At 41.9% G+C, this 23,903-nt stretch overlaps 1 protein-coding gene across 2 annotated transcripts in view; it reads left to right on the plus strand.

The window, feature by feature from the left end:
- The first annotated feature begins 16,174 nt into the window (after positions 1-16,174).
- The window catches only part of Ube2e3 (ubiquitin conjugating enzyme E2 E3), a 59,501-nt gene continuing 51,772 nt past the window's right edge, over positions 16,175-23,903 (plus strand). Inside the window, exons 1-3 of one of the 2 annotated variants that reach the window (XM_028884601.2) lie at positions 16,175-16,596; positions 17,703-17,924; positions 19,684-19,734. In XM_028884601.2, coding sequence (XP_028740434.1) covers positions 17,731-17,924; positions 19,684-19,734 — 245 coding nt within the window. In that variant the 5' untranslated portion in view covers positions 16,175-16,596; positions 17,703-17,730. Of the gene's footprint in view, positions 16,597-16,897; positions 17,247-17,702; positions 17,925-19,683; positions 19,735-23,903 lie in introns of those variants that run through there. The other variant, XM_028884602.2, reaches the window with a different exon arrangement.

Below are 23,903 nucleotides of genomic sequence, written 5' to 3' on the forward strand. Positions count from 1 at the left end.
TGTCCACTCTAAAGGTTTTGAAGCACATTGTCAAACTCACAAAAACAATCTCAAGTTAAATTGTGTATTCAAATGTTATTTTTCCTTACTCTTCTTGATGTTCAAAGGCAAAATGAAAACAACTAAGTACTCAGCACTCCCTAGAAACTGACCATAAAACAATGAACCAACAGGCAAAGCCCCTGTCCACTGATGAACTTACAGTTACCAAGACAGGCATTACTTTCACAACATGTCATGGCAAACTACCTTAGATGATTATCTTCCTATGTAGCTCTTGTATTTTGTCTCTAACTCCATTATAATTGCTTTATTTTAATTTTGTGCTTATCTTTATTTCTTCTCCTAAGACTTACTGATAATCATTTGCCATTATGGCATCTTCAATCAAGGGCTCTGAAGTCAAACCATCTGAGTTTACATTCTAGCTCCACATACATATATTTATGTTGCTATCCTGAAATATAACATGATGACAGCTCTAATAGTTACCTTCTAGAGCTAAATGACAATCAACTTTCACGACATGAGAGAACTGAGAATAGTGCTTGACATGTAGTAAGCACCTAACAATCAGTAGCTATAAATACTATCTAAATTATTATTATATAGTTGTGTCTAACACACTGACTACTAGACTAATATATAAATACATAAATATATCAATAATTTTTAATTATTTGATAGTCATGTTCAATAATTTGGCAAGCCCAGGTCATTTTTGTCACTACATGAATCTGAAACTTTGACCCTAAGACTATATCGTCATTTTATGAACTTATAAGAAAACTGTCAACTAAACAACAGCATAAACAAAAACATCAAACTCAAGATGCTGTTCTAAAATTGTATTCTGATTTTGTGATCCAGAATGGAAGGGAAAGTCCCTGACATTTACACTTCAATACTTTTTGTTACTTAAATTTTTATCCCATGTTTCTTGTAATTTTTGTTCTTAAACTTACTTGAGCTTGGTTTTTATCACATGTGACAACAGTGTGAAGAGCAACAGATGAGTTCATGTAGTCTGGGATAATGACTACATTATAAGCGGTGCCTGGCTGAGAGTGATTTAATATATCATTCACTAGAAGGTACATTTTTGATCTCAGAGATCCTAAAATTCACAGGTTAGAATCAATGAGTGATATATACAAGTAATAGGGAGACTATTACAATATAGCCATTTGGGGTTCTTACCCTTCAGTGATTGTTGAAATGGACTGTGATGGGAGATGACTTGTGTTTTTCTGAAAGACATATTGCTCGCATCTCAGGTCTAGTGCACAGGACACGGTTGCTCAGCTACCTAATGAGCCTGGTGGATTAAGCACTCAGCTCACACAGCCTTGAGAGTACCCAGGCAGAAACTCACACTCTCCTTGTCACTCTATGCCAAATGTAAGATTATGGAAAGGTTTTCTGTAGCTCTCAGCGATGTCAACATCATTTGTTAAACAAACAGATAAAATATGGTTTGAACAATTAAAAAACACCTACTGCTTATTCTGGGCCTATTATGTACAAGCACTATCATAGGGGCTTTCTCAAAATTTCCCTATCCAATCTCCCACAGTTAACAGCTGTACATAGACTATTGCATCCATCGCCTTACCTTACCTGTTGCTGTGACAAAATGCCTCCCAGCTTAAAGGAGGAAGTATTTATTTCGGCTCACGGCTTGAGTGGGTCTACAGTCGATCAGGCAGGAAGGGACAGAGGCAGGAGCACCGAGGAGCTTGTTACTCTTCAGGGACATTGGAGGTCAGCAGCTTCCTCCTTTGCCCCTGTCTATTCCATCTAGCATCTCTGTCCAGGGGGTGGTGTGGCCTGTGTTCAGGGCAGGTGCTCCCTTCTCAGTTCAAGTTCTCTGGAAATGCCCTCATAGACACATGCAGAGTGTCTCATGGGTCATTCGAAATCCAGTCAAACTGAAAATGAAGGGTAATCACTGCAAAGATATAAAAATAAAAGTCCCTGAGCTAGGTAAATGATATGTTCTAGGAATCATGGCTTTGAAAGCCAAGATAGGTTTTAAGTCCTGGGTTATTTGACTCTAATTACTGGACTAGATTGGCTCTATATAATTACATGGGTTATATCTAAGCAAATAACTAACTGCTTCCAATTTACTGAAATTAAGTCAGAGGGAATTTTTTATTGATTAAAATTGTTCTTTGACAATTCCATACGTGTACATGCTACATTCTCACCCGCCCCCCCCACACATACCTCTTTCTTACAGGTTACTTTCCCACATTCATGGATTTTTTTTTTTTGCTTTATGATTCTCCTCAGAGAAAATTTTTTGTGTGCTATAGTCTATATTCTCACTGTATAATTCTTATGAAGGAAATATACTTAATTAAAATGATCATAATTTAAAGATCCATCATTTTTCTCTAAATGACTAATATCAGCTTCTAATGGAGGCCAGCTTGTAACCCTCAACTATCACTTGAAAATTATCCATTCAGTATTATAACTAAACTGTAATATGTATATTAAAAAAACAATGTTTTTTTGAAAAAAAGGCAAAGTAAAAATAGTTGTCAAGATACATCTACAAATTTAAAACAATTATTATAGATTAAAATATTTGGGTAACTTATTCACTGGCATATTTCAGCATAAATAAATATATATTTATATAATCTAGAAATGTGCTCATATACAATAGATAAAACTGAAGTTGTGATTTTCAAATGATTCAGGAAAAATAGCCCACTGTCAGTCTATGGCAAGTTGAACAATCACCAGCATTTTCTCCTTAGTTTAGTAACTAGACCGTCTGTTCTGACTGCTTTTTCCTTCGGTGATTGTTGGCACCCCTACCAGGAAGCTGGATAAAGCAGCAGTCCTCACACTTGACCACCTTATTGAATCACCTGGAAGAGCTTTCAAAAACACCAAGCAAACTGCTGGCCACCTCTCGTCACAGCTTACGATTCAAGAGATGTAGACTGTAGCCTGGGCATCCAGACTGTTTAAAAGCCCCCAAATCATCCCCAGATGATTCTGCTGTGCAGCCAACATCCATCGGGAGGCACTGACCTAGTGCGTTAGATAATCGGAAACACATCTGCGAGTTTGAGAAAGAAGGCTGATTCAAACAGCTTAGCGGTAATGCTTCTGAATTAGCTACAGATTTTGATGTACATGTCCTATCTGTTCTCCAAACACCATAGAAAATGGAGACTTAGATATGCTACTAACTAACACTAGTATCTCATGAACCCAAAATTATAACCATACCACTACCTCATCATAACTCTGCTCTTAAAGTGATCTAATTTGTCTCTGGAATTCTGTTACAAATCTGCATTTGGATCTTAGCACCCGAAAACACAGAAGTTCTACTACTGTCTTAAGGAAGGGGGAATAGGAGTCAGCAGTAACAAGGTTTGAAATTTATAACTTGCCATATTGGGCAGTTATCCCAGCCAACTCTCTTAAAAGACAATTTGACATACTAATACAACTTCTGCCAAAATAATCCTTTGCAGAGCCAAAGAAACTTTAGGTATGATAAACTCCCTTCAATACACGGACTTATGAAACAAACAATTGTAACAATTTCTGATGTTACTACTTGCTTGTAAAACACCCATGGAAGAAAGCAAGACTTGGTACACCAAGTGGAAAAGATGTATCTAGGTTTCCAAACAATATTAATAATTTCTATCTGTGAGAATTTAATAATTAAAAATAATCTTCACAATAAAATTCTGCATTTGGTTTCTATGGTGATTTAAAGTCACCTCACTTCTTGGTAATGCTCTTTCTTAAACAAATGTTTTTGGAGCTCGAGCAGTGTACTAGAAGGGTAATTTTAAAGAAAATTCAAAAATTGGTTGACGAGAAGCGATCATGTTTCTGTTGAGGCAGAGAAGGGGAGTCGCTATGATGTTTATATCCGGTATTATTGCTGTTTCTAATTAGCATATTTACCTCCGGTACAGACTCTACATCGTTATCCATCAATACTCCACTTTACACAGCTCCTTAATGTTATGTCTTCTAAATAGACAATTGGCAACTGCAACAGCAAACACTGTATAAGAGGAAAATATGACCTCTTAAGAGGAAAGTGTCATCTACTGGGACTTGATAGCAGTGAATGAATATTCATTCAAATCAACATCTGTTACTTCCACAAGCCACAGCAGTAAATTAGTTTTAAGGAGCAGAACAGAGATGAATATCATAGCCCCTTCCCTCACCTCAAATCAATCTCTTTACAATGGCGTCGTTTGGTTTAGATTTTACATCACACGTAGGATACTGAAACACACTATAGTTAGGTGCCTCACACAATGGAGCTCCTGGTGTCAGTCTCTCATACTGGCTTTGGTTATTTAGTGTTCACAACACTCCGTTAAGATGTATTTATGAAATGTTATGGCTGGGAGTGTTGCAATGCTGATCATCCTTTGAAGTGTCTTGAACAGACACATGCCTGCTCTTGTAGCATTGACTGTGTGTACACACACACATGCACATGCATACAGGAATGTCCTATTTTTTTAAACAAATTTATTTATTTGTTTATTTTACATTCCAGCCAAAGTTTCCTCACCTTCTTCTCCTCCCAGTCCCTCCCCTCAACCCTCCTCCATCCCACCCCAATCCACTCCTCCTCTATTTCTTGTTTAGGAAAGGGCAGGTCTCTCATGAGTATCAACAAATCATGGCAAATCAAGTTGTAGTAAGACTAAGCACCTCCCCATGTATTAAGGCTGGGCAAGGCAACACAGTGTGAAGAAAAGAATCCCAAGAGCAAGTAAAAGAGTCAGGACAGGCCCTGTTCCCATTGTTAGGAGTCTCAGAAGTGGACCAAGCTACCGAACTGTAACATATATGCAAAGTGCCTAGGTCAGTCCCATGCAGGCTCCCTGGTTGTCAATTCAGTCACTGTGAGCCCGTAGGAGCCCAGGTTAGTTGATTCTGTGAGTTTTCCTGTGGTGTCCTTGACCCCCCTGGCCCCTACAGTCCTTTCTCCCCCTCTTCTGCAGGGTTCCCTGAACTCTGCCTAGTGTTTGGCTGTGGGTCTCTGCCTCTGTTTCCATCAGTTGCTGGATGACACCTCTCTGATGACAGTTGGACTAGCCACCAGTCTGGTCACAGGAGACAGACAGTTCAGGCTACGTATCTGCTATTGCCAGGAGTCTCAGCTGGGGGCTGAATCCTTGTAGATTTCTGGGAGATTCCCTTGTACCAGATTTTTACCTGACCCTGAAATGTGCCCCCGCTTCCAGTAGTCTCTTTCAGTACTCTCTTCCTCCCACCTCCCCGCACAACCTGACCGCTCATGTTCCCATCCCCACATGCCCTCAGTCCACTCACAAATCTCTTCTATTTCCCCTTCCCAGGGAGATCCAGATGTCCCCCGCCATGAAACCCCCTTCTTACCTAGTCTCTCTGAGTCTCTGTCTATATATACATATGTATCTAAGCTCTTTTTTTCCTAGAGTAAGTACACTCCAATCTAGTGCTCAATCCAAAGACTATTTGCATTAGACTGGGCACAGGTTGCCTAGTGATGTTGGGAATTTCCCCCCAGACAACAACTTCAAGGACTATTATTTTTATATTCTCACACAGTTTAATTCAACAAGCAGTGTTTTAGTTTTCTTTAGAAAGAAAGAAATTTCATCATTCTATGAATAGTTTCTCATCCATATCAGATATATCTGAACATCTTCCTCCATTTATAAAATGAAGGTTCTACTTAATAAAGATATTTCCAAATCTGATTTGGGGGTTGTTTTTAAAACACTGAAGAAACTATTAAATTTCAGCAATAAATGCTTTGTATTTAACATTTGACTCTGTATTCTAATATGGAAGGACAGAGCACTAAGATTTAATTTGTTACAATAATCACTCTGTAATCAACCCACAGGGACTTTTTTTTTTTTCATTTAAACGTCATTGGCCTAAGTGTACCACCCCAGAAAGTCACTTTTTTGAAGTAACTTCAGCTGTTTTCTCTTAATGGCATGGAGGAGCAGAGTGGAATGATTTGTACATTTGATTTAACAAACAGAATGATTTAGAATTTAGGTCAGCTTTATCACAGGCTAAAAGGAATAGCATGTGAGGAGAGACAAGAAAGGACACAGAGAGAGAGTAAAAGGCAGAGGCATTGGTAGAAAAATTGCCCAGGACTGCAATCATTTCTGTTTGGTTTTTTTCCCCCTCAAGAGCTTACTTGCATGTTTCTTTCCCATTGAACAGTCTTTACCAACCTCACAATACAATGGCCATCCAAAAGTCACCTTCCTTGGACTCCTGAAACCACAGCACATTAACTCTCTTCACTGGCTTTCTGCATCTCCAGTGGGTTCTAGGGTGCTCCAATATTTTACTGTTAATTGTGGGGCCAAGAACACTATGAATTACTTTGCCACCATCTTGTGGATCTCCCTCCTTGCAATATTACTTCTCTCTTCAGAAGTGAAAACGCATAGAAACCAAGAATATGGCTGCTGAGGCCAGAAGTCATCATTTAATAGTCATGTGATGTGAGCAAGTTGTATTCTGTGTGTGTGTGTGTGTGTGTGTGTGTGTGTGTGTATACACACACACACACTCATCTGCAACACTAATCTGTTTGAGTACCGGCCTCACTCGGTCACTGAGAGAGAATATTTCACAACTTAGAATGGGCAGTGGAAAGGTAGTCCTTACCACACATGTGTTTGCTGTATTTATTTTAGAAATGCTTACTGAGAACCAACAGGATAGATGGCATTGGTGATACAAGAGTGAATGGGAGCCCAGAATCTAAGTAGCTCAGCTAGAAGGGAGGGTGTTCTCTGCATTCAATTCTCCTTTAAAACGAGGGGCAACTTACCACAATGCAAAAAAAAAAAAAAAAAAAAAAAAAAAAAAAAAAATCAGTGGCTGCTTTTTAACCATGTATTTATCCTAAGATAGAACTTGTTTCTCATCTGTTCCACCAGTATTCAGCTCAGTGGTGCCTGTTCTGTGTGTGTGTGTGTGTGGGGGGGTGTTTGAAGGACTTGTCACCTGTGTACAAAAATATTGTTTTCTCATTTGGTGAACACTCAGTATTTGTTGAATAAGCATATAAAATTGCCTTTTACATTTTATGCACTTCAGGGCAGTCAAAATAGAATCCTTGGAGGCTACTTATTTCATACTGTGCAGATAAGTGAAACTGCCATTGTTTACGATGCAGGAAGCTCTTGTTTGGGGACATTGAGAACCTCCTTTTTAAACCATCCTCTTGGATTATCAACCCTTTAGAGAAGAGCTGATTGTATAACTTTCATTTGGTGCATATACTTTAGCATTGTGCTTTGTGCTTTAAAAAAAATGCATGTATTGGGCTTGCTGAGTGAATATAGTCTTAGATATGCAAGTAATTATATATTCTAAATACACTTTATTGAGATTTTTATGTGTGTGGAAGCAATGACCATAAGGTAAATCACAGACTTGTATACTTGTTTTTGAGACCCAGGCTGTCCTCAAATTCATGATGCTCCTGCCTCACTCTTCCTAATGATGAGCAAGTTGCCTTATAAATCTTTATCTTTACAGATGTGAGTGACCCTGCCTGGCCATCACAAGCTTTTTAAAAGATTCTAATAACAAGGGGGAAACATCAAGTCACATCTTAAATCATTGGTAGCCCAATTTACAAAAGCACTGGTGTGTGTGTGTGTGTGTGTGTGTGTGTGTGTGTGTGTGTGTGTGTGTTAAGGTTACTAACCATGTGGATTAATTCAGTTTGTTCAACATGGCTTTATTTAAGCAAGAACATAATCACTGGTTTCCCAGAACCGGAAGGGACCTCCTCTCCCATTCTCTGTGCCCCAGTTTGTTGTACAGAACACTTACAAGGAAGAAGGGCTGGCTAGAGGGGCTCGGGCTTCTGGATTTCCACTGTCTCACACAGGCCAATAGTTCCAGGCCTGTTGGAGCTCAGCTCTGCATGCCAGAGGCCATCGAGCAGGCTCTATCCTCCCCCATAGTCACTGGACTCATCATAGATGTTCCCAAGAGATCTCCGAGCCTTCCTCAGATGTTTGGCCAGATGCCAGGTGCTCCTGAAAGTCTTATGGGGCAAGTGGCTCCTTTCTTCCATGGACATCTAGACTTGCTAACCGGAACTAGAATCTCTGCGGCTGCTTTCTGTGTGAGTGAGCATAATGCTGAGTAAAGAAACTTAGGCTAAATAAGAACAAGTTCTGAGCCTGGGATTGATTGAGGTTGATTGATTTTAACTTTAATTGACAGTATTTAAGCCTTACGATACACAAAACTTAATCTCATCCATGCAGACATTTTACTAAGCAGGTTAGGGAAGTTTTGCTGTACTATTACGTTTTCAGAAACAAAAGCAAATCTGTAGTTCGGTATTCATGCTCTGACTATGGCTCTATTAGAAGTTCTGTGAGAGCTGGGTGGTGGTAGCTCATGCCTTTAATCCCAGCACTTGTGAGGCAGAGCCAGGCGGATCTCCATGAGTTCAAGGTCAGCCTGGGCTACAGAGTGAGATCCAGGACAGGCACCAAAACTACACAGAGAAACCCTGTCTCAAATAACCAAATAAAACAAAAACAAAACAAAACAACAATAACAACAACAAAGTGCTGTGAGAAAAGGGGACTGCAGGCATTGTTTAGGAGGTTGGGGGCTCCCATGTTAAACACCCTTAACTTACTTGGGTATATACACCCACTGTCCTTTAATTTCTCACATACTTTCATCCTCTGTGTGCTTGACCCATGCTAACGTTTATTAAAATGATTTCAGGCTGTGGAAAATATTATTTTCCTTATTATTACTCCATTTTTTCCCCTCACTTGGCTTTGAGTATGACGGTAACCTGTTCACTATTCAGGAGTAATTTACTAACCATTATACGCCAAGTGTATACGGGCCCCGTCCTTATGCTGGTGGAGAAGTAGTAAAGAAATTATTATACAAATAAACTATGATAAAACTATGAAAACAGTCTGTTTTGAATGACTATGGTCATTCATAGGGTAGCTGTGCTACCCTAACATAGAGGCTCTCCTGTTTACAGATAGAGGTGAATAAAAACTTAGAGGAAATCGATGATGTCATGGTGGCTATGATAAGTATAACAGTATGGGGATAGAATTCTGAAGTTTTTGTTTTTGAAACATTTATCATTCTTCTTCTTCTCCTCCTTCTTCTTTTTCCATTTATCACTCTCAGCCTAGGCTAGCCTAGAACTTGGTATGTCTCCCAGGCTGGCTTTGAACTTGTGGCAATTCTCCTGCCTCAGCATTCCAAGTGCTAAGATTACTGCCACAAATCACCATGCCTGGCTTCCCAAGTTCTGTCTACTGTCCTGTTAGGAGCTACCTTTAGGAACCTAAGGAAGGTCATTTAGTACCTAAGATCCTTAACTTCCTTGGCTGAAGATATCTAGTGTATCTAGTATGTCTTTTTTTTTTTTTTTCACTTAAGTACTGGTACTAGGTAGTCAACTCTTTATGTGCCGAGTGTTATATGTTCTTATAGAACATTATTTATTACTTTTGTTTTAATCCACTGACATTACTCTGTGCTGTTCACTTTATATGAGTTACTTTGGGACATTACAACCCAGAGAGATTAAAAACCATATGCACCTTGACATTTTTTAGGTATGCCTTTGAAATCTTTCATGGGTTATTACAGGTATTTAGGATAGAACTTCTGGTATAGAGACATCCTCATTTAAATGATACTTTGTTATTCTGCTTTAGTTATAAAGACATTCACAGGAAATGTAAGCAGGCTTATATCAGATTAAACTACTTTATTTACAAATGAAAGAATATTGCTCCACTCCGAGTCTTTTCCAATTAGATACCATTTGTGCAATATAGACAAGGTAGCCAGAACCACAAGGAAATAGGCTCCTTAATCCAAAATAGTTCTTTGTGTATTTTCCTTGAATCTCTTTTATACATGTCCCCAGGCAATCACTCTGCATATAGTTATTTACTGAAGAGACATACATTTATTCTGATTTTATATATGAGATACTGTAAAGTATCCTAGAAAAAATATACATATCAGTTAAAAAAATGACGCCCAACATCTCCAGTTAGTCTTATTCAGTAGTCTATGAGCAGACCTTAGAGAAACTGACTTAGCCACACAAAGGAGTTGGTAACAATTATTATATTACTCACCATTTTACATTTACAAATCATTTTCCATCAAGTGAATGTACCATTTTACTAAACCCTAGCTCCTACGTTGGACAATTTGAGTGGTTTTCATATTGATAGAAAACAGATTACATGGGGACAAACATTGTTGGGCATATGGCATTTGAAAACATTTTGTATTATTTCCTTAGGATAGATTTCCAGAAGCAAAATCACTAGGTTAAAGGGTATGAACATTTTTATGGCTTTGAAACTGACTGCCATATGGCTTTCCAAAAAGGTTATATCAGTTTACCCTGCCATCAGTAACACAGAGGAAGGCCTGCTCACAGGTACTTGGCATTATCGTTTTTAGATTTGGGGTGCAAAAACGTACACCCTCATTTTGCTATACATTCCAAATATTTTAAGGCAAGTATAAACACTATTTGTATGCAGTTAGTAGTCTTGTTTCTAGTTTTCTTTTAATTGTATGATGGTCTCCTATTTGTACAGAGCTATGCAGCACTATGTGAGGCATGTATGAATCCCTTTTCACAGTGAAAACCATTTTTGCAGTTTACTGTTTAAACTTTGTGTGGATGTGCACATAAAGGCATGTTGAAGATTCAGTATTTACCTACTTGAATATACATTTCTCCTGTGATGTTTGTTGTTCTACTGTTTCCTATGTTATAACTCTGCTCTACCTACAGTAAAAACCTCATTATTCTGATTTTTCCAAGAAGTGGCATTTTAAGAACCTTTTGTTGTTGTTTTTAGCCTTTCTTTTTTGAGACAAGGTATCACTTTATAGCTCAGGCTGGCCTGGGATTCATGGGATCCTCTCATTTTAGCATTCAATTATAAATTTAATTTAGAGATATGTCTATATCATACATACATCGACATAAATTACAGATATGTGATACAGATATGTGATACGAACTATCTCAAAGCAATTTGCTTTCATGTTGGCGAGTAGTTACCTCAACTCACTTTTGGTTCATTACACAATCCTTTCTGTTGTGACTTAGACAAAGTCGCCTGTTAATTTAACTAGTTACTGTGCTTTTCATGATTAAAAAAGTCTTTCAGTTTTTTTCTCTTACCAACTTTAATACTGACGAATTCTAAAACACTCTGCCTGAACCTTCACATTTTAATTAAAGAACAGAACTTTAAAAAACGTGAAAGCAGCATTGTTTACTAAGTTCATACCGGTGTTTATTCATTCTCTGCCCCTCCCTTCTGGAAAGGTGGTAGCTTTTCATTTAAGGACAGCAACAAGGAAGTAGTGAGGAAAGAGCTCATCCACGCCCATCACAAAAGACCTAACGTTGCAGAATACTCTTAGACGGGTTTGTCTTGGAAGCGGTGAAAGTATGATCCATATCCACTGAACAATATTTGTTGTCTTTGTGCTAGCATGCCACTAGGCTCTTACGTCACAATGAGTAAGACAGACAAAATACTGCCTTTGCTGACATTAGTTCAAAACCTGCCTCTGTATTTGTACACATTCCTCATGAGCATCACTGACGGCAGCAGGTCTCAAGGTATGTGTAAACCAGTCGTGTAATCGTGATCCTACGGTTGATCTTTTCACCTTTGCAGTGATGTTTCCCCCCACATTTATTAACAGATGCTTCCTTTTAATTATGTTTCTTCTCCTCCACCTCCTCCCCTCCTCCCTTCTTTTGGTACAGGGTCTTGCTTGGTTGTCCAGAGTAGCCATGAGCTTTCATTAATTCTTCTTTGCCTGCTCAGTGCAAGAGTCACCATGTCTGGTAAGATGCATTTCTTCAAATGGAGAGATTTGGTTGAGGAGAATGAGTGTATTTAAGGTTTCTGTTAAAATCCCCAAACTGAACTGAACGTGGTAGTATAGACCTCTTCACTCAGCACTCAGAAGCTGGTGGAGCTCTTTGAGTTCCAGGGCACCGGGCTGTGTACAAAGACCTGGTAAAATTAAACCAAACCCTAGAAACCTCAACTTTTTCTAAAGAGTTTACCAACTTTTATCACCTCTGAAGATGGACAAAGGGAATGTGAAAAATCGACTTGCCAGCACTTAATCTCTCACTTCTTTTTCTAATTAAGAGGCATCTCAGTTTAGGGTTTTTGTCTTTGTGTCTGCTTTGTTTTCTTGAGAAAGCTTCTCAGTGTCTACCTGGCTGCACTGTTTCCTGAATGTGCACCACCATGTTCTGGAAATTTCCTCCCTCTTCCCCATCCTTTTCACATTCTTTTTCGTTTCTTTTCCTTCCTTTTTTTCTTTCCTCTCCTCCTAGCCTTTCCTCTGCCAACAAGTTTCGTTGTTTCTTTTTCTAATTAAGTAAACTACGTTTCTTTAAAGTTTTTCCTGTTCGTGTCCTTTTCACTCCTTGAGGTACTTACATTCCACGCATGTGAATTCTTTAAAGAGTCCTGTTGGTACTTAACTACCCTCAGAATTATCTCAAAGAAATAAAGCAAGAAATGATCACTGTTCTAAAGCCAGTGAAGCCAAGCCCAGGCTTATAGACCTTTCTACCTTTCCATCTCAGCCCTGCAGCAGGTTTAACTCAGTCCTGGAGAGGCCCCAGATGCTAAGCAACTCACTGGACTTTGCTTGTCGGGACTATGGCAGATACAGCCTTGGAAAGTTCAGCTGGGCTCGACCTGGCTTCCCAGCAATCAAACCCAGTTCATCGAACAGGGCTAGAAAGGATACAAGTGATTACAAAGTACCAGAAACAGCCAAAAAAGGGGAAGAGAGGAAGATAGAAACACTGAGAAAAGTTAGAGTGAAAGGAAACAAAAATGTCACCTTGAATCCCCAGAACAGATTAGTAAGTTTGTATTTTATAGTGTGTGTGTGTGTGTGTGTTAGGTTGTTGACCATGAGCTTAGCTTTGTTATGTCTCACCCAAGCTTACACAATAACCCAACTCAGAAACTTTTTAAACCACTAAAAAAAGGATGGGTGTGTAATTAATTAGGTAACACAGATCCACTGGAAGGCCCATGGAAAAGCATCTCTCAAACTAAAGAGATGTGAGCCTTGTCTGTTCTCATAACTAAAAACAGTCATGGGGTCACAGTATCTAATGGAAGATGGAAGAGGACAGGGAGGGAATACAGGAATAGTAATATCCATTGCAATTGGCTTCAGTATCAGAGCACTCTTTGCTCTTCCATCTGACCCTCTTAGCATTGTAAGAGGCTGGGAGGATCCCATACTAACAGGAGAGAGAGATGGAGTGGGAACAATCATCCTGTAGCCGATGTCTGCTCCTTGGTACTATTTGGTGGCACCTTGTGGGGAAAATTACTAGATTTTTAGGGGGTAATTTGCATTAGACTAGACTTATATACCACCCGAAGTGGTTATTCATCACATTTCCCCAAATTCAAACACAGACATCACAAAAACAAACTGAAGGAAAATCAAGTGCAAAGCAGGGTGTCTTGTGAAGGAGGATTTCATGTTAACATTTCATAACTGAAGAGTTGCTCCTGGGTCAGGGCGGTGACATCACAGTACCTTGAAGGGCGGCTTAAAAAAGCACCTCAACAGCCCCGTTAGTAAACTGAATGGAGGTAGCTGAGTCCTTAGTGTAGTGGCGGCAGGTACTGCTCTCTCTAAACTTAAGATCTTTTCATTGTTTAACAATGTGGGAAGTATTATTTGATACATGCCGGTTAAGTTCTACTTTTTGGCTTTACTTTTGGCCGGTGCTAGGGATCAAACACAGGCCCTTGAGCACGTGGGCAAGCACTCTATTATTGAACTGTATATCCCCAAACAGCTTTCAGATATTTGCCAAGAACATTGTCTGTTTTTTTTTTTTTTTTTCCACCTGTATACTAAGGTCTAGTGATCCCTCCAGGCTCGGTCCAATTTGAACTTCTTTTGGTTCAAAGCCATTGCCACTTTAAACACAATTCTATTGCACAAAGGTTGTCACACAGTTGGATGCTCCTCTGCTTTGTACACAATTATTCTCACTCTTCACAGAAAGGCTGCTTCTGAACCACTGATGGTTATTAACTGATAGTTAATAATGCTGCAATCTCATTTTCTAATTCCTGTAACAATAGTATTTCTTGATCTTTATCTATTTTCTTTCTGCGCAACTACAAACTGAAGATTATAAGTGCATTCCCAATTGTTTTAGTATTTGGTAGTTCCTAAATACTCTGCTTGGGACTCCATGAATCCAAACACACCAAAGAGTCATGGAGTTGTGGTTAACCATTAGCCTTTGGGCCTTCAGGCTATTTCTAGGCTACTGAATTCCCCTCAGAAACTCACCTTTCACACACAACCAAGGCTGCAATCCCAACCATGCGCAAACTCCAAAATGGCTGGCTACTGCTGTAATGTCCCATACTGGAAAATTGGGTGTCTTCTCAGTCAGACCCTGCCTCCCTGCACCCTTTCAGTCAAAGTGTTGGGGTGTTGATCCACAAACAGATCACGATCCCACTGGACACAGGACTTTGTCAAAACTGGAAGACCTTTCCTTCTTCCCGTCCAGGTGAACTTCTGTAATGGGTCCTGTTCCGGACCTGGAACTCCTGGCAGGAATCGAGGAGACTTGGCTTTGCACACACCAATTGTGAAAGACGTTTGTGTGTCTAGCATATTCCATCATAGAGCCCCTTCATGTAAGCTCACCCAATGTGTGTCTTTGGAAAGTTACACATGACTTATGGTTTTGAGTATCTCTCTATTGGAAGACAAATAGTGTGTTGGCTCACTCATTTTTCTTTCTTTCTTTCTCTGAACATTGGCTCATCTCTCACGGCTCTGCCATTCTTGCTTCTATGAACTCCTTCTCCCAGCACCCCTGCCCCTGGACACTTGTGGGAGAGGAATGCACAAATTCCTTTGAGGTTCCATCACTGGAACACGTTCTCAGAAGCTGCAAACAGGAAGTTTTTGTACTTCTATTTTGTGCTTGGGGCAAAACTGGCCTCCAGTTAAGAGACTGCAAAAAAGAAACGCGAAAGTCATGCAACCTTCACGATCTCTTATCTAAAACTTTTTTATGAGGACACTGCCATAGATCCACCCAAGGCAGAACTGGTGTCTCTCGTGCAAGGCAGAGAGCCCTGCCGGCCAGAAACGTCAGGTTATAGCCCCCCCAAAACTGCCTCCCTCCACTTTTCCCATCTTGAGCGGGACATTTCCAAAACAGTTCGGGATTTCTAAGTTTTCAAGGCGTCCAGGGGGCAGATCCCTTTGGCAGGGACACTGCGGAATGGGAGCCGGAGAGGAGCTGAGGTCGGTCCCCAGGGGTCGCAAAAATCCTCTCCACCTCCCCCCAGAGCCCAGGGCTGCCTTCACCTTGCCTCTTCCTTCAGCTCACGGAGGGGCCCAGCAGCAGCAGCAGCAGCAGCAGCAGCAGCTCTCCTGCGCCTGAGTTGCTTGGCCTCCTCCATAACACCATTCATTGGGTTGCCTCTCGGGGCACCAGGGAAGCCCCAGCCACGCGCCAGGGCCCTGGCTCAGGTACGGGGATCCCCTGGCAACCCCGGGCGGGGGGGGGGGGAGCCCTAGCCTCAGGGGCGGGTAGTCCAATGGGCAGCGCTGACCCCCCCCCTCCCCTCCCCCCCTCCCCATCCCCCGGAGGCGGGCCCAGGCCGGAAACCACCCGCGGCCCGCGAGACCGCGCCCCCGCCGCCTCCTCCTCCTCCCGTACAAGCTCTCGGCGGCCAAGGGCGCTGGGGCCAGCCCGCCGGTCCCCGCCGCGCTCTTTGTCCCGGCCGCGCGCGGGCGGACGCGTGCGCATCTGCACCCCCCCGCCCCCCCAACACCCCGCATTCCCCCCCCCCCACCCGGGTTGGAAAGGAGAGGCGCGGCGAGGGCGCGCGCGCGCGCGCGGGGGCGCGCACGAGCAGCTCGCTTCTCCCCCCCCCCACCACCTCCCTCCTCCGCCAGGCCGGCGGCGAGCACGCGCGCCCCGCCGCCGCGCCGCCCGCCCCTCCCCCGCCCGCCCGCCCGCCCGCTCGCTCGCTCGCTCTCTCTCGGAACTTGCTGACTGCGCGGCCGGGAGGAGCCGAGCCGAGCCGAGCCGAGCCGGGGCGGCGGGAGGCTGAGCGCGCGCGCGGGGGGCTCCCGCGTCCCTGCCGAGCTCGGCCGGCGGCGGCGGCGGCGGCAGCGGCGGCGGCGGCGGCGAGCGCCCACCCCACCGTGGCTCCCCGGAGCGCGGGGCGGCGCCACCCTCCGGCCGCAGCGCGGCACTGCACGGCCGCCTGCGACTTTCGATGTTCCATACTCCCGGGCCGGAGCCTCGGCGGCGGCTTTTTTTTTTTTTTTCCCGCCCCCCCCTCCCTCGGTCCTTTACCCCCCCCACCCCCACCACCAGCTGCCTCCATTTCCTCAAGGAAGGCTCCTCGGCGGCGCTCTCCCTCCCCCAACAGCGTAGCGGCGCACGAGCGGGCCGGGCGGGCGGCCGAGGTAAGGGCGGCGGGGCCGGGGCCCGCGTGGGGGGCGGCGGGGCGGGGGCGGCAGCTTTGTTCGCGCCGGTCGGGCGCCGCGCTCCTCAGTCAGCCGCGCTCGTCCGTCCGCGGCGCGGGCCGGCGGCTCCCGCATCCCCCGGCGGGCGGCGGGCGGGCGAGCGGGCGGGCGGGCGCAGTGGCGCGGTCCCCTGCGCGGCCCTCCCCACAAAGGACCGCGGAGCTGCGTGGCCCCGGCGCTCGCCCCGGGGCGGGCCGCGCCAATTTGTTGCACTTCTGGGGGTGGGGGGGTGGGGGAGGGCTTTTGTTTGTTTGTTTGTTTTGCCCTCGGGCTTTTGGCCGCTTTGCGGATTTTTTTTTTTCTTTTTTTTTTTTTTCTGACAAAATGTCGGTCGGGGAGGGAGGAATCGAGCGGGGAACGTCGGTGGCACCGGGAGCTTTGCAGAAGGTGCTGTTCGGATCCTGCCCTTCCCCGGGTGGCAGCTCCGGCTTGGCCGGGTGAATCCTCGCCGCTGGCCGTGGGGACGGCTTGTGGGGCGGCTGCCAGTTGATTTTTTCTTTTTTTAAAAAAATTTGAGTGCTGTGTTCTAAGGCTTTCGGTGCGCACGGGAGGACCCGCCACCGTAAATAAGCATATGGGCGACTAACAGGGTATGTTTCTCTCTGGGAAGGAGGATTTGGTAGCTCAGACCGGTGTCAGCCTGTAAATATTTAGACGATATTAGTGACTTCTGAACATTCTCAGCGAGATCTGTTATTTACAGTTGTCATATGTTATTAATGCCCGTTGCCCAAGTTCCCTGGCAAATCTGTTTCATGCCTTCTGAGAAAGTAGACAATTGATAGATTGTCTCAGGGATGGGGGAAAAATGTGAGTGGGTTTTCTAACTTGAGTTTGGTAAAGCTCTCAACGCCTCTGTTGTAAGACACATCAGCCATCCCTGTAACCTTGCTGCGCCTTATGTATGGGGACTTTCGAATCTTTCCAATAAAATGCTCTCATAGGTGCTTATTGAGAAAGGGGCATGCTGCTGGGTGATTATTATTTTATTATTATTATTACTATTTTAAGATTGAACATTTCTCTACGATCCCTTCTCTCCTTAGAAGTTTTCCCAGAGATAACTTCACCAAGATGTCCAGTGATAGGCAAAGGTCGGATGATGAGAGCCCCAGTACCAGCAGTGGCAGTTCAGATGCGGACCAGCGAGATCCTGCAGCTCCAGAGCCTGAGGAACAGGAAGAAAGAAAACCTTCTGCCACCCAGCAGAAGAAAAACACCAAACTTTCTAGCAAAACGACTGCTAAGCTATCCACGAGTGCTAAAAGGTAATGTCCGCAAGGCAGGCTCAGGTGGTCAGGTTGCCTTGTGTCCCGCCGGGTGGTTTTGTTGGTTAAACAGCAGTGGCAGTGGTTCAGAAATACTTCTCCATCAGATGAATTTGGACTTGAATGAGCTGTCATTCTGTATGTGGTCTATCAGCAACCTTCCTACTACAACTGTTGCCTTGAAAGCCAAGTGGACTTTGTTCTGTACTACGGTCACTGGAGGAGTTGTCTCCAGCAGAGCTGAGGCTGGCTCTGACAGATGAAGGAGCTGGCAAGGAAAATTTGGTGAACCCAAATTAGATGGTACATTGGAGATGTTTCCTTTTGTGAGTCATGCTTGAGTGAAATGGGCCGTTCTAGAGATCAGCAGTGCCTCGATCCATAACATTGAATGGTCAGAAATGATAATATTTACTAGAAAATTGGTGAATACCAGACTCGGTCATATTGGAAAAAGCAGGTCTGACGGTGTGCTTTAAAATGGCCCACCGTTTGGAGGAACAAGACTCTCAGTCTCGTGGCACAGGTGTAACTATCAATAAATTTTTGTATCCCTCCTCCTGGTGAGGGCAGATACAACTGAAAAGTAGCCAGTTCCAGTTTCAGATGCCGTCCGGTGACGGCAAACGTCACAGTCCTTCCTCCTCTTCACTCTTCAAACTTGTGGGTATGTTTGACAGGTTAACTCGGCAGCAGGGGAAGCATCGCTGAGTCGACCTTACAGATCAGTTTTCTGTTGACTTTTATATTCTGGGATGACAGAAAAAAATTCTACCAGTGGGGCTATGAGTGGAAGTAGTGTTGGGATATCTAGAGAAGCAAGCAATTAAAAATGAAATGTGCTCACAGCATTACCCAGGACAGGTGTTTTGTTGATATTTTTCTTATTGGTCATAAATGAAGGAAGAAAAAGGTAAAAACTGATCAGATGTTACGTTCTTACTGTGATTCAAACTCTTTGTGTGGATTTTAACCACTAATCAAATGCTAACAGCTTTAGAATATTTTACTGACCAGGAACAGTCTTTGAAATAATCTAAAGTGCTCAGTTTGCTGTAATCTTGTGGAGGGTCATGTTAAACACGTCTGAAGTTGGGAAAACATCCTCATTTTGAAGAACATCAGTGTCATCTTTGCCTGTAACTGAGCTTCTGTATTTATCTTCTTCCCACTGCAAATTTGTAGAACTTTAAAGGTGTATCTGAAAATCAGAGACGACAGACAGTCCTAGTTAATGTGAGTGCCAATTTGAAATTTCTCATTGGCAAAGATGTTTATAAATTTTAAACTTTTCTGACAGATAAAAAAATGTTGCCAAAAACTGTTAATGTGCTCCTGTAGCAGCCTATTAATTTTTAGCTCAGTTAAAAGTGACTTGAAATCATTGTCAAATTCTCTGGTGTTTTCCCTCCTCCCTTTTTGTCTCATTTGCATATAAGCTTGAAAAGAGAATTTCCTTGGTAAAAAGTGTGTTTTCATGGATGATATATCCTACACTTAGTAGTCGGAAAGGGCTATTTCCCAAATCAGGTGGAAGTGACACACTTATTTACAGGAGCACGTGAGAAAAAGAGCTGCAAAGTTTCTGCTCAGGGATTTGGGTTATGCCTCTGAGAACAAAGAGGAAGCAGCCATGTTAGCATTACTGAAGGCAAAGCCAGCCTTGCATTTAACTGCATGGTGGTAGAGGGCAGTGTGATTCCCGGTTACTCTGTGGACTGCCTCAGAGCCTTTTTGTTTGTTCTCATTTCACTGACAGAATTCAGAAGGAACTAGCTGAAATCACCCTTGATCCTCCTCCCAACTGCAGGTAAGAAACACATTTTGTTTGCATTCCGAGTTGTGGGGAAATATTGAGAAATGAATGGTCTTGCCTGGATAGCTGTGCAGCCGAAGAAGCTGGCTTCATTTGTTAGTGCACTCTTTTGAAGTGCACTAAACTGAAAATTAATTAAATGAAAATGGGAGAGACGATATTCTCTAGCATGGATCTATCGTGAACTTACGAACACAGGCTTTTGGCTTCTGAAATTAGTGTGGATGGTGTTGGTTTTGCTTGTATGTCTGTGGAGCATTTTTGTTCAAACTGTGTTTCAGTGATTTCTAAAATTTTCAGCTTTAAAGAACCGTTTGTGTGCAATCTGAACTGACCTTCCAGATTTAGAAGTTGCTGAATGCAGTGTTAGAAAATGTAAGCGCAGCAGTAAACAAGAGTGTAGTCGTTTCTGTTGGATTTCTTAGTCACTCGCCTTAAGGAAAAATTCTAGGTGTTAAACTAATAGTTTCAGTGGTTGTTTTCCGGAGGGTACATTGTTGGAATTATTTATATTTTAAGCAATTATCCTAATTACTTGAAAATTCTTGTAAGTAGAAAGTAAATTGTAATTGTGGAAAGAATTTCACTGGAACCCAGGTAGAATAATTTAAGATTGTTGTGTTTAATAATGTTAAGATGCATCAAAAGTAACCAGTGACATTTTTTTCTGTTTTTTCCCATTTCATCTTATACACTATACTCTTAATTTTGAACAGTGGTTATATGGCTTATGAAATGTATCAAATTTAGAGATAAATTGAAACAATTTGCATAGAGACAGATGCTTATGATTGAGAGTGTCTGGTGCAGTTGTGGCCATGTTATAGTTTGGTAGAAAAATGCTTGAGCGTTTAATCTGTTTCTGCTACAAATTCTGTGTTTGCTTGTGTTGATCAGACACACCTCTGAAGTTAGCTATAGACACAAATGTAGTAATTGACCTCTTACTGTATACATTAATTAGATCTGTTGATAAGATGATCTGATTTCGAATTTAATAGTTTTGCTTATTAAAAGTAGGTATGTCCAACCAAAGTATTAACGTAGGAGGTTATGCTATCCAATAGCCATTAGTTCAAATGACATGTTAAAAGTGTGGCATATGCCCCGGCTTTTAAAAGCTTAGCAGAGCATAACATTTTGCTGTCGTATGTTGAAGTGGTAGTATTATGATTATGTTTAATAAATATTATTAAAATTATTTTTACTTTTTCCCATTTAGTTTAGTTACAGGAAATTTACAAGTAATTATGAGTGAGTAATGTCATATTTTTGCTGCTTTAAAAATAAAATGAAGTATCTGTCCAGCCTCCCAAATGGTGTGTCTGATCTGGGTTCATTTAAGAAGGTCAAGTTAAGTTTGTTCTCTGAATCATTTAATTTTCAATATGTATACTTATTTTTCCAATTATAAGAGATGTAAAGTTCAGTACAAAACTCAGGTGTTTAAAAGTTGCATGTAGGAGCAAATATTTCAAAAGGTGGTTGCCTTTTCTGCAAATAGCACGATCTAGGGGACAAGAATAATCTACGGAATGTGGTAGACATGTGTTGATTGCCCTCAGAGCAGTGTGGCAGTGGTGGAGGAACCAACTTTTACATTAAACCCTGGAATGTTTCCACAAGGTCACTGAGAATTATTTTAGAGGAAATAGACACTTTCTGTGGGGCAGAGAGTTTGATGTGTTTTGAGTTTTTCCTCTGTGCCAGTCACTAAGATAGTGCTTAGCATTTGGCTGTTAGACTAGTGGGGCTAGGGAGACTTAGAACATGCTTGTGCACAGCTGTTTGCCTGTTTTCCCTGCTGCACTTGATAACTGTCAACTATTACAGATGACGGCTTTCGGTTCTCTATTTCTTTAGTATCTGTATTTCTTTGAAGCTGTGTAAGTAATTAGAAAAAAAGTGGGCATTGTAAATTGTTTCCTGGCACTTCGAAGTCAAGCTTTCTTCTCTTGTATGTTTTACATGTAAAAAGACCAGACTCTTGGGCATGTCTAATTCTGTGTGAAAAGGTCTACTCCTTATCTAGGGTAGAAACTTTGTGGATTGAGTGTTTAGTGCAGGAAGTATAGAATTTTGACAGACAAGCCTAAATTTGCATTGTGTTTTTTCTGCCTTCATATCAGATCTGGGAAAGAACACCACAGTGTTCTTTAAATTCATGTTTAAAATGTTTATTGTAAGGCTGTGGAGATTGTATACTTTAAATTTAATCTTGATTTAGGCTACCATTAAAAATGAAATTCTATATTCATAAGGACATTTAAGATATGTGGGTTTATATTGTCTCAAATGTAAAAAAACCAATGCTTTTGACTTTTCGTGTATACTTTTGACTTTTTGGTGTATAGTTATTTAATCAGAATACTATTATGGTTTTGGATGTGAATTTTATTTTTTACAAGCTTGTCAAAGTATGACAGATTTAATTCTTCCTCGGGGCAGAAATGTAAAGTATAGCTGTGTATCTCAGAAAAAATTGGTTGAAAAATCCAGGAAAATTCAGAAATAAAGACAAATTACTCAGACCAGGAAGAATTTTCTTAAGTTTCTTCTTTTGATTAGCATTTTTACCTTAGGACTACTCACCCAGAGTGATCAAGTGTTGAATTGGTTGTTAAATTGTATGCCCTTACGTAAGATTCATTTGTAGTTTGGTAGATTTTTCTTTTCTTTTTTCTGGCACTAAAAACTTTGATAAAGATGTTATCTCCAAGCCGGGCGGTGGTGGCGCACGCCTTTAATCCCAGCACTCGGGAGGCAGAGCCAGGCGGATCTCTGTGAGTTCGAGGCCAGCCTGGGCTACCAAGTGAGTCCCAGGAAAGGCAGAAAGCTACACAGAGAAACCCTGTCTCGAAAAACCAAAAAAAAAAAAAAAAAAAAAAAAAAAAAAAAAAAAAAAGATGTTATCTCCATTGATTTGACTATATTTCAGTTCTGGAATTATGAGGTGCTGCTGCCCACAGACAGGCAGGATAGGACTTTCTTCTCAGTTAAGTCTCTTTGGAAACACCCTCCCAGATATGCCCAGAGGGGAATCTCCTAGGTGATTTCAAATGCAGCAGGTTGCTCATGAAGATTAGCCACCACAGATGCAGTGTTTATTTATTGGTTTAAATTTATAGTCTTGCCATCCAGGCCTCATATTAAGCTATAAATAATTGATAAGCTAGTAAAGTCGAGAGAAAATTGTGTGGGCATTGCTCTGCTTTTAGAGTAACCTGTTGACATGACCATGGAGTGATGTGCTAACAGGGTGACCTCATCTTACAGGCACCACTTGAGAGTGCTTGTTTAGAAAGGTGCTGTTTCTAACTTAGTCCCCAATTTCTCTGTATGTATAAACAAGTACAAATGCATGCTTCTAAAATACTCTTTAACATTCTTAGATTGAATCTGTTATGATGCAGACATTTAGGGTATTGGTAGATAGTTTTTGGATGTGGGAAGTGCTTTATTTGTGGGAGATATTAGAGTTCTAAGCTTATAATGATATATCTCAGATAAAACCTAAAATCAGGTGCTTACAAATGTTGACAGCTTACCCCTGAAGAAACATAAGCCTGGAAGCCTGAGTTCTAAATGAGAATCTGGTAACTGCTCCTTGTTCATAAGCTCAGTTGGGGATTTTCTTCTACTGTCTTCTGGGTGTTGCTGAAACTGCTTTTTATGGTAGGTCAGACCCTTGCTGCGTACAGGGTGACCTGCAGTCTGCATCCTGGGTGGAATTGTGGGAAGTACAGAGTGTTGTGTCTGCCTCCCTGTGCCTTGCTCCGTCCTCTCTCAGAAGTGTGGAATTAGAACCTCGAATGTAACAAGACTGGAAAGATGAGTTTGCTAAGGTTTGGAAAGTCTTAGTGTAGAAATAAGACTGTCTGGGTTCAGATCCTTGCTCTGCTTCTTATCAGAATGTCCCATTCTGATTATTAGCTTATGCTGTAGTTTTAGACTATTTTCTCAGTGCGAAATTCCAGGAAAATACTTATTTTGTATATGTTTGTCCTTATTTCAGTTGTGGTGATATTTCTAATATAATTCTAAGTTACCATTTTTACTTGATTATAAGAGAAGGCCCAAACTGACCTACTCTGGTGATCGGATAGCCAAACACCCTAATAGTCATGGTGGAACTCTCATCCAATGACTGATGGAAGCGGATA

This window comes from Peromyscus leucopus, chromosome 4 (genome assembly GCF_004664715.2).
Source record: "Peromyscus leucopus breed LL Stock chromosome 4, UCI_PerLeu_2.1, whole genome shotgun sequence".
NCBI classification, from domain to species: Eukaryota; Metazoa; Chordata; class Mammalia; order Rodentia; family Cricetidae; genus Peromyscus; species Peromyscus leucopus.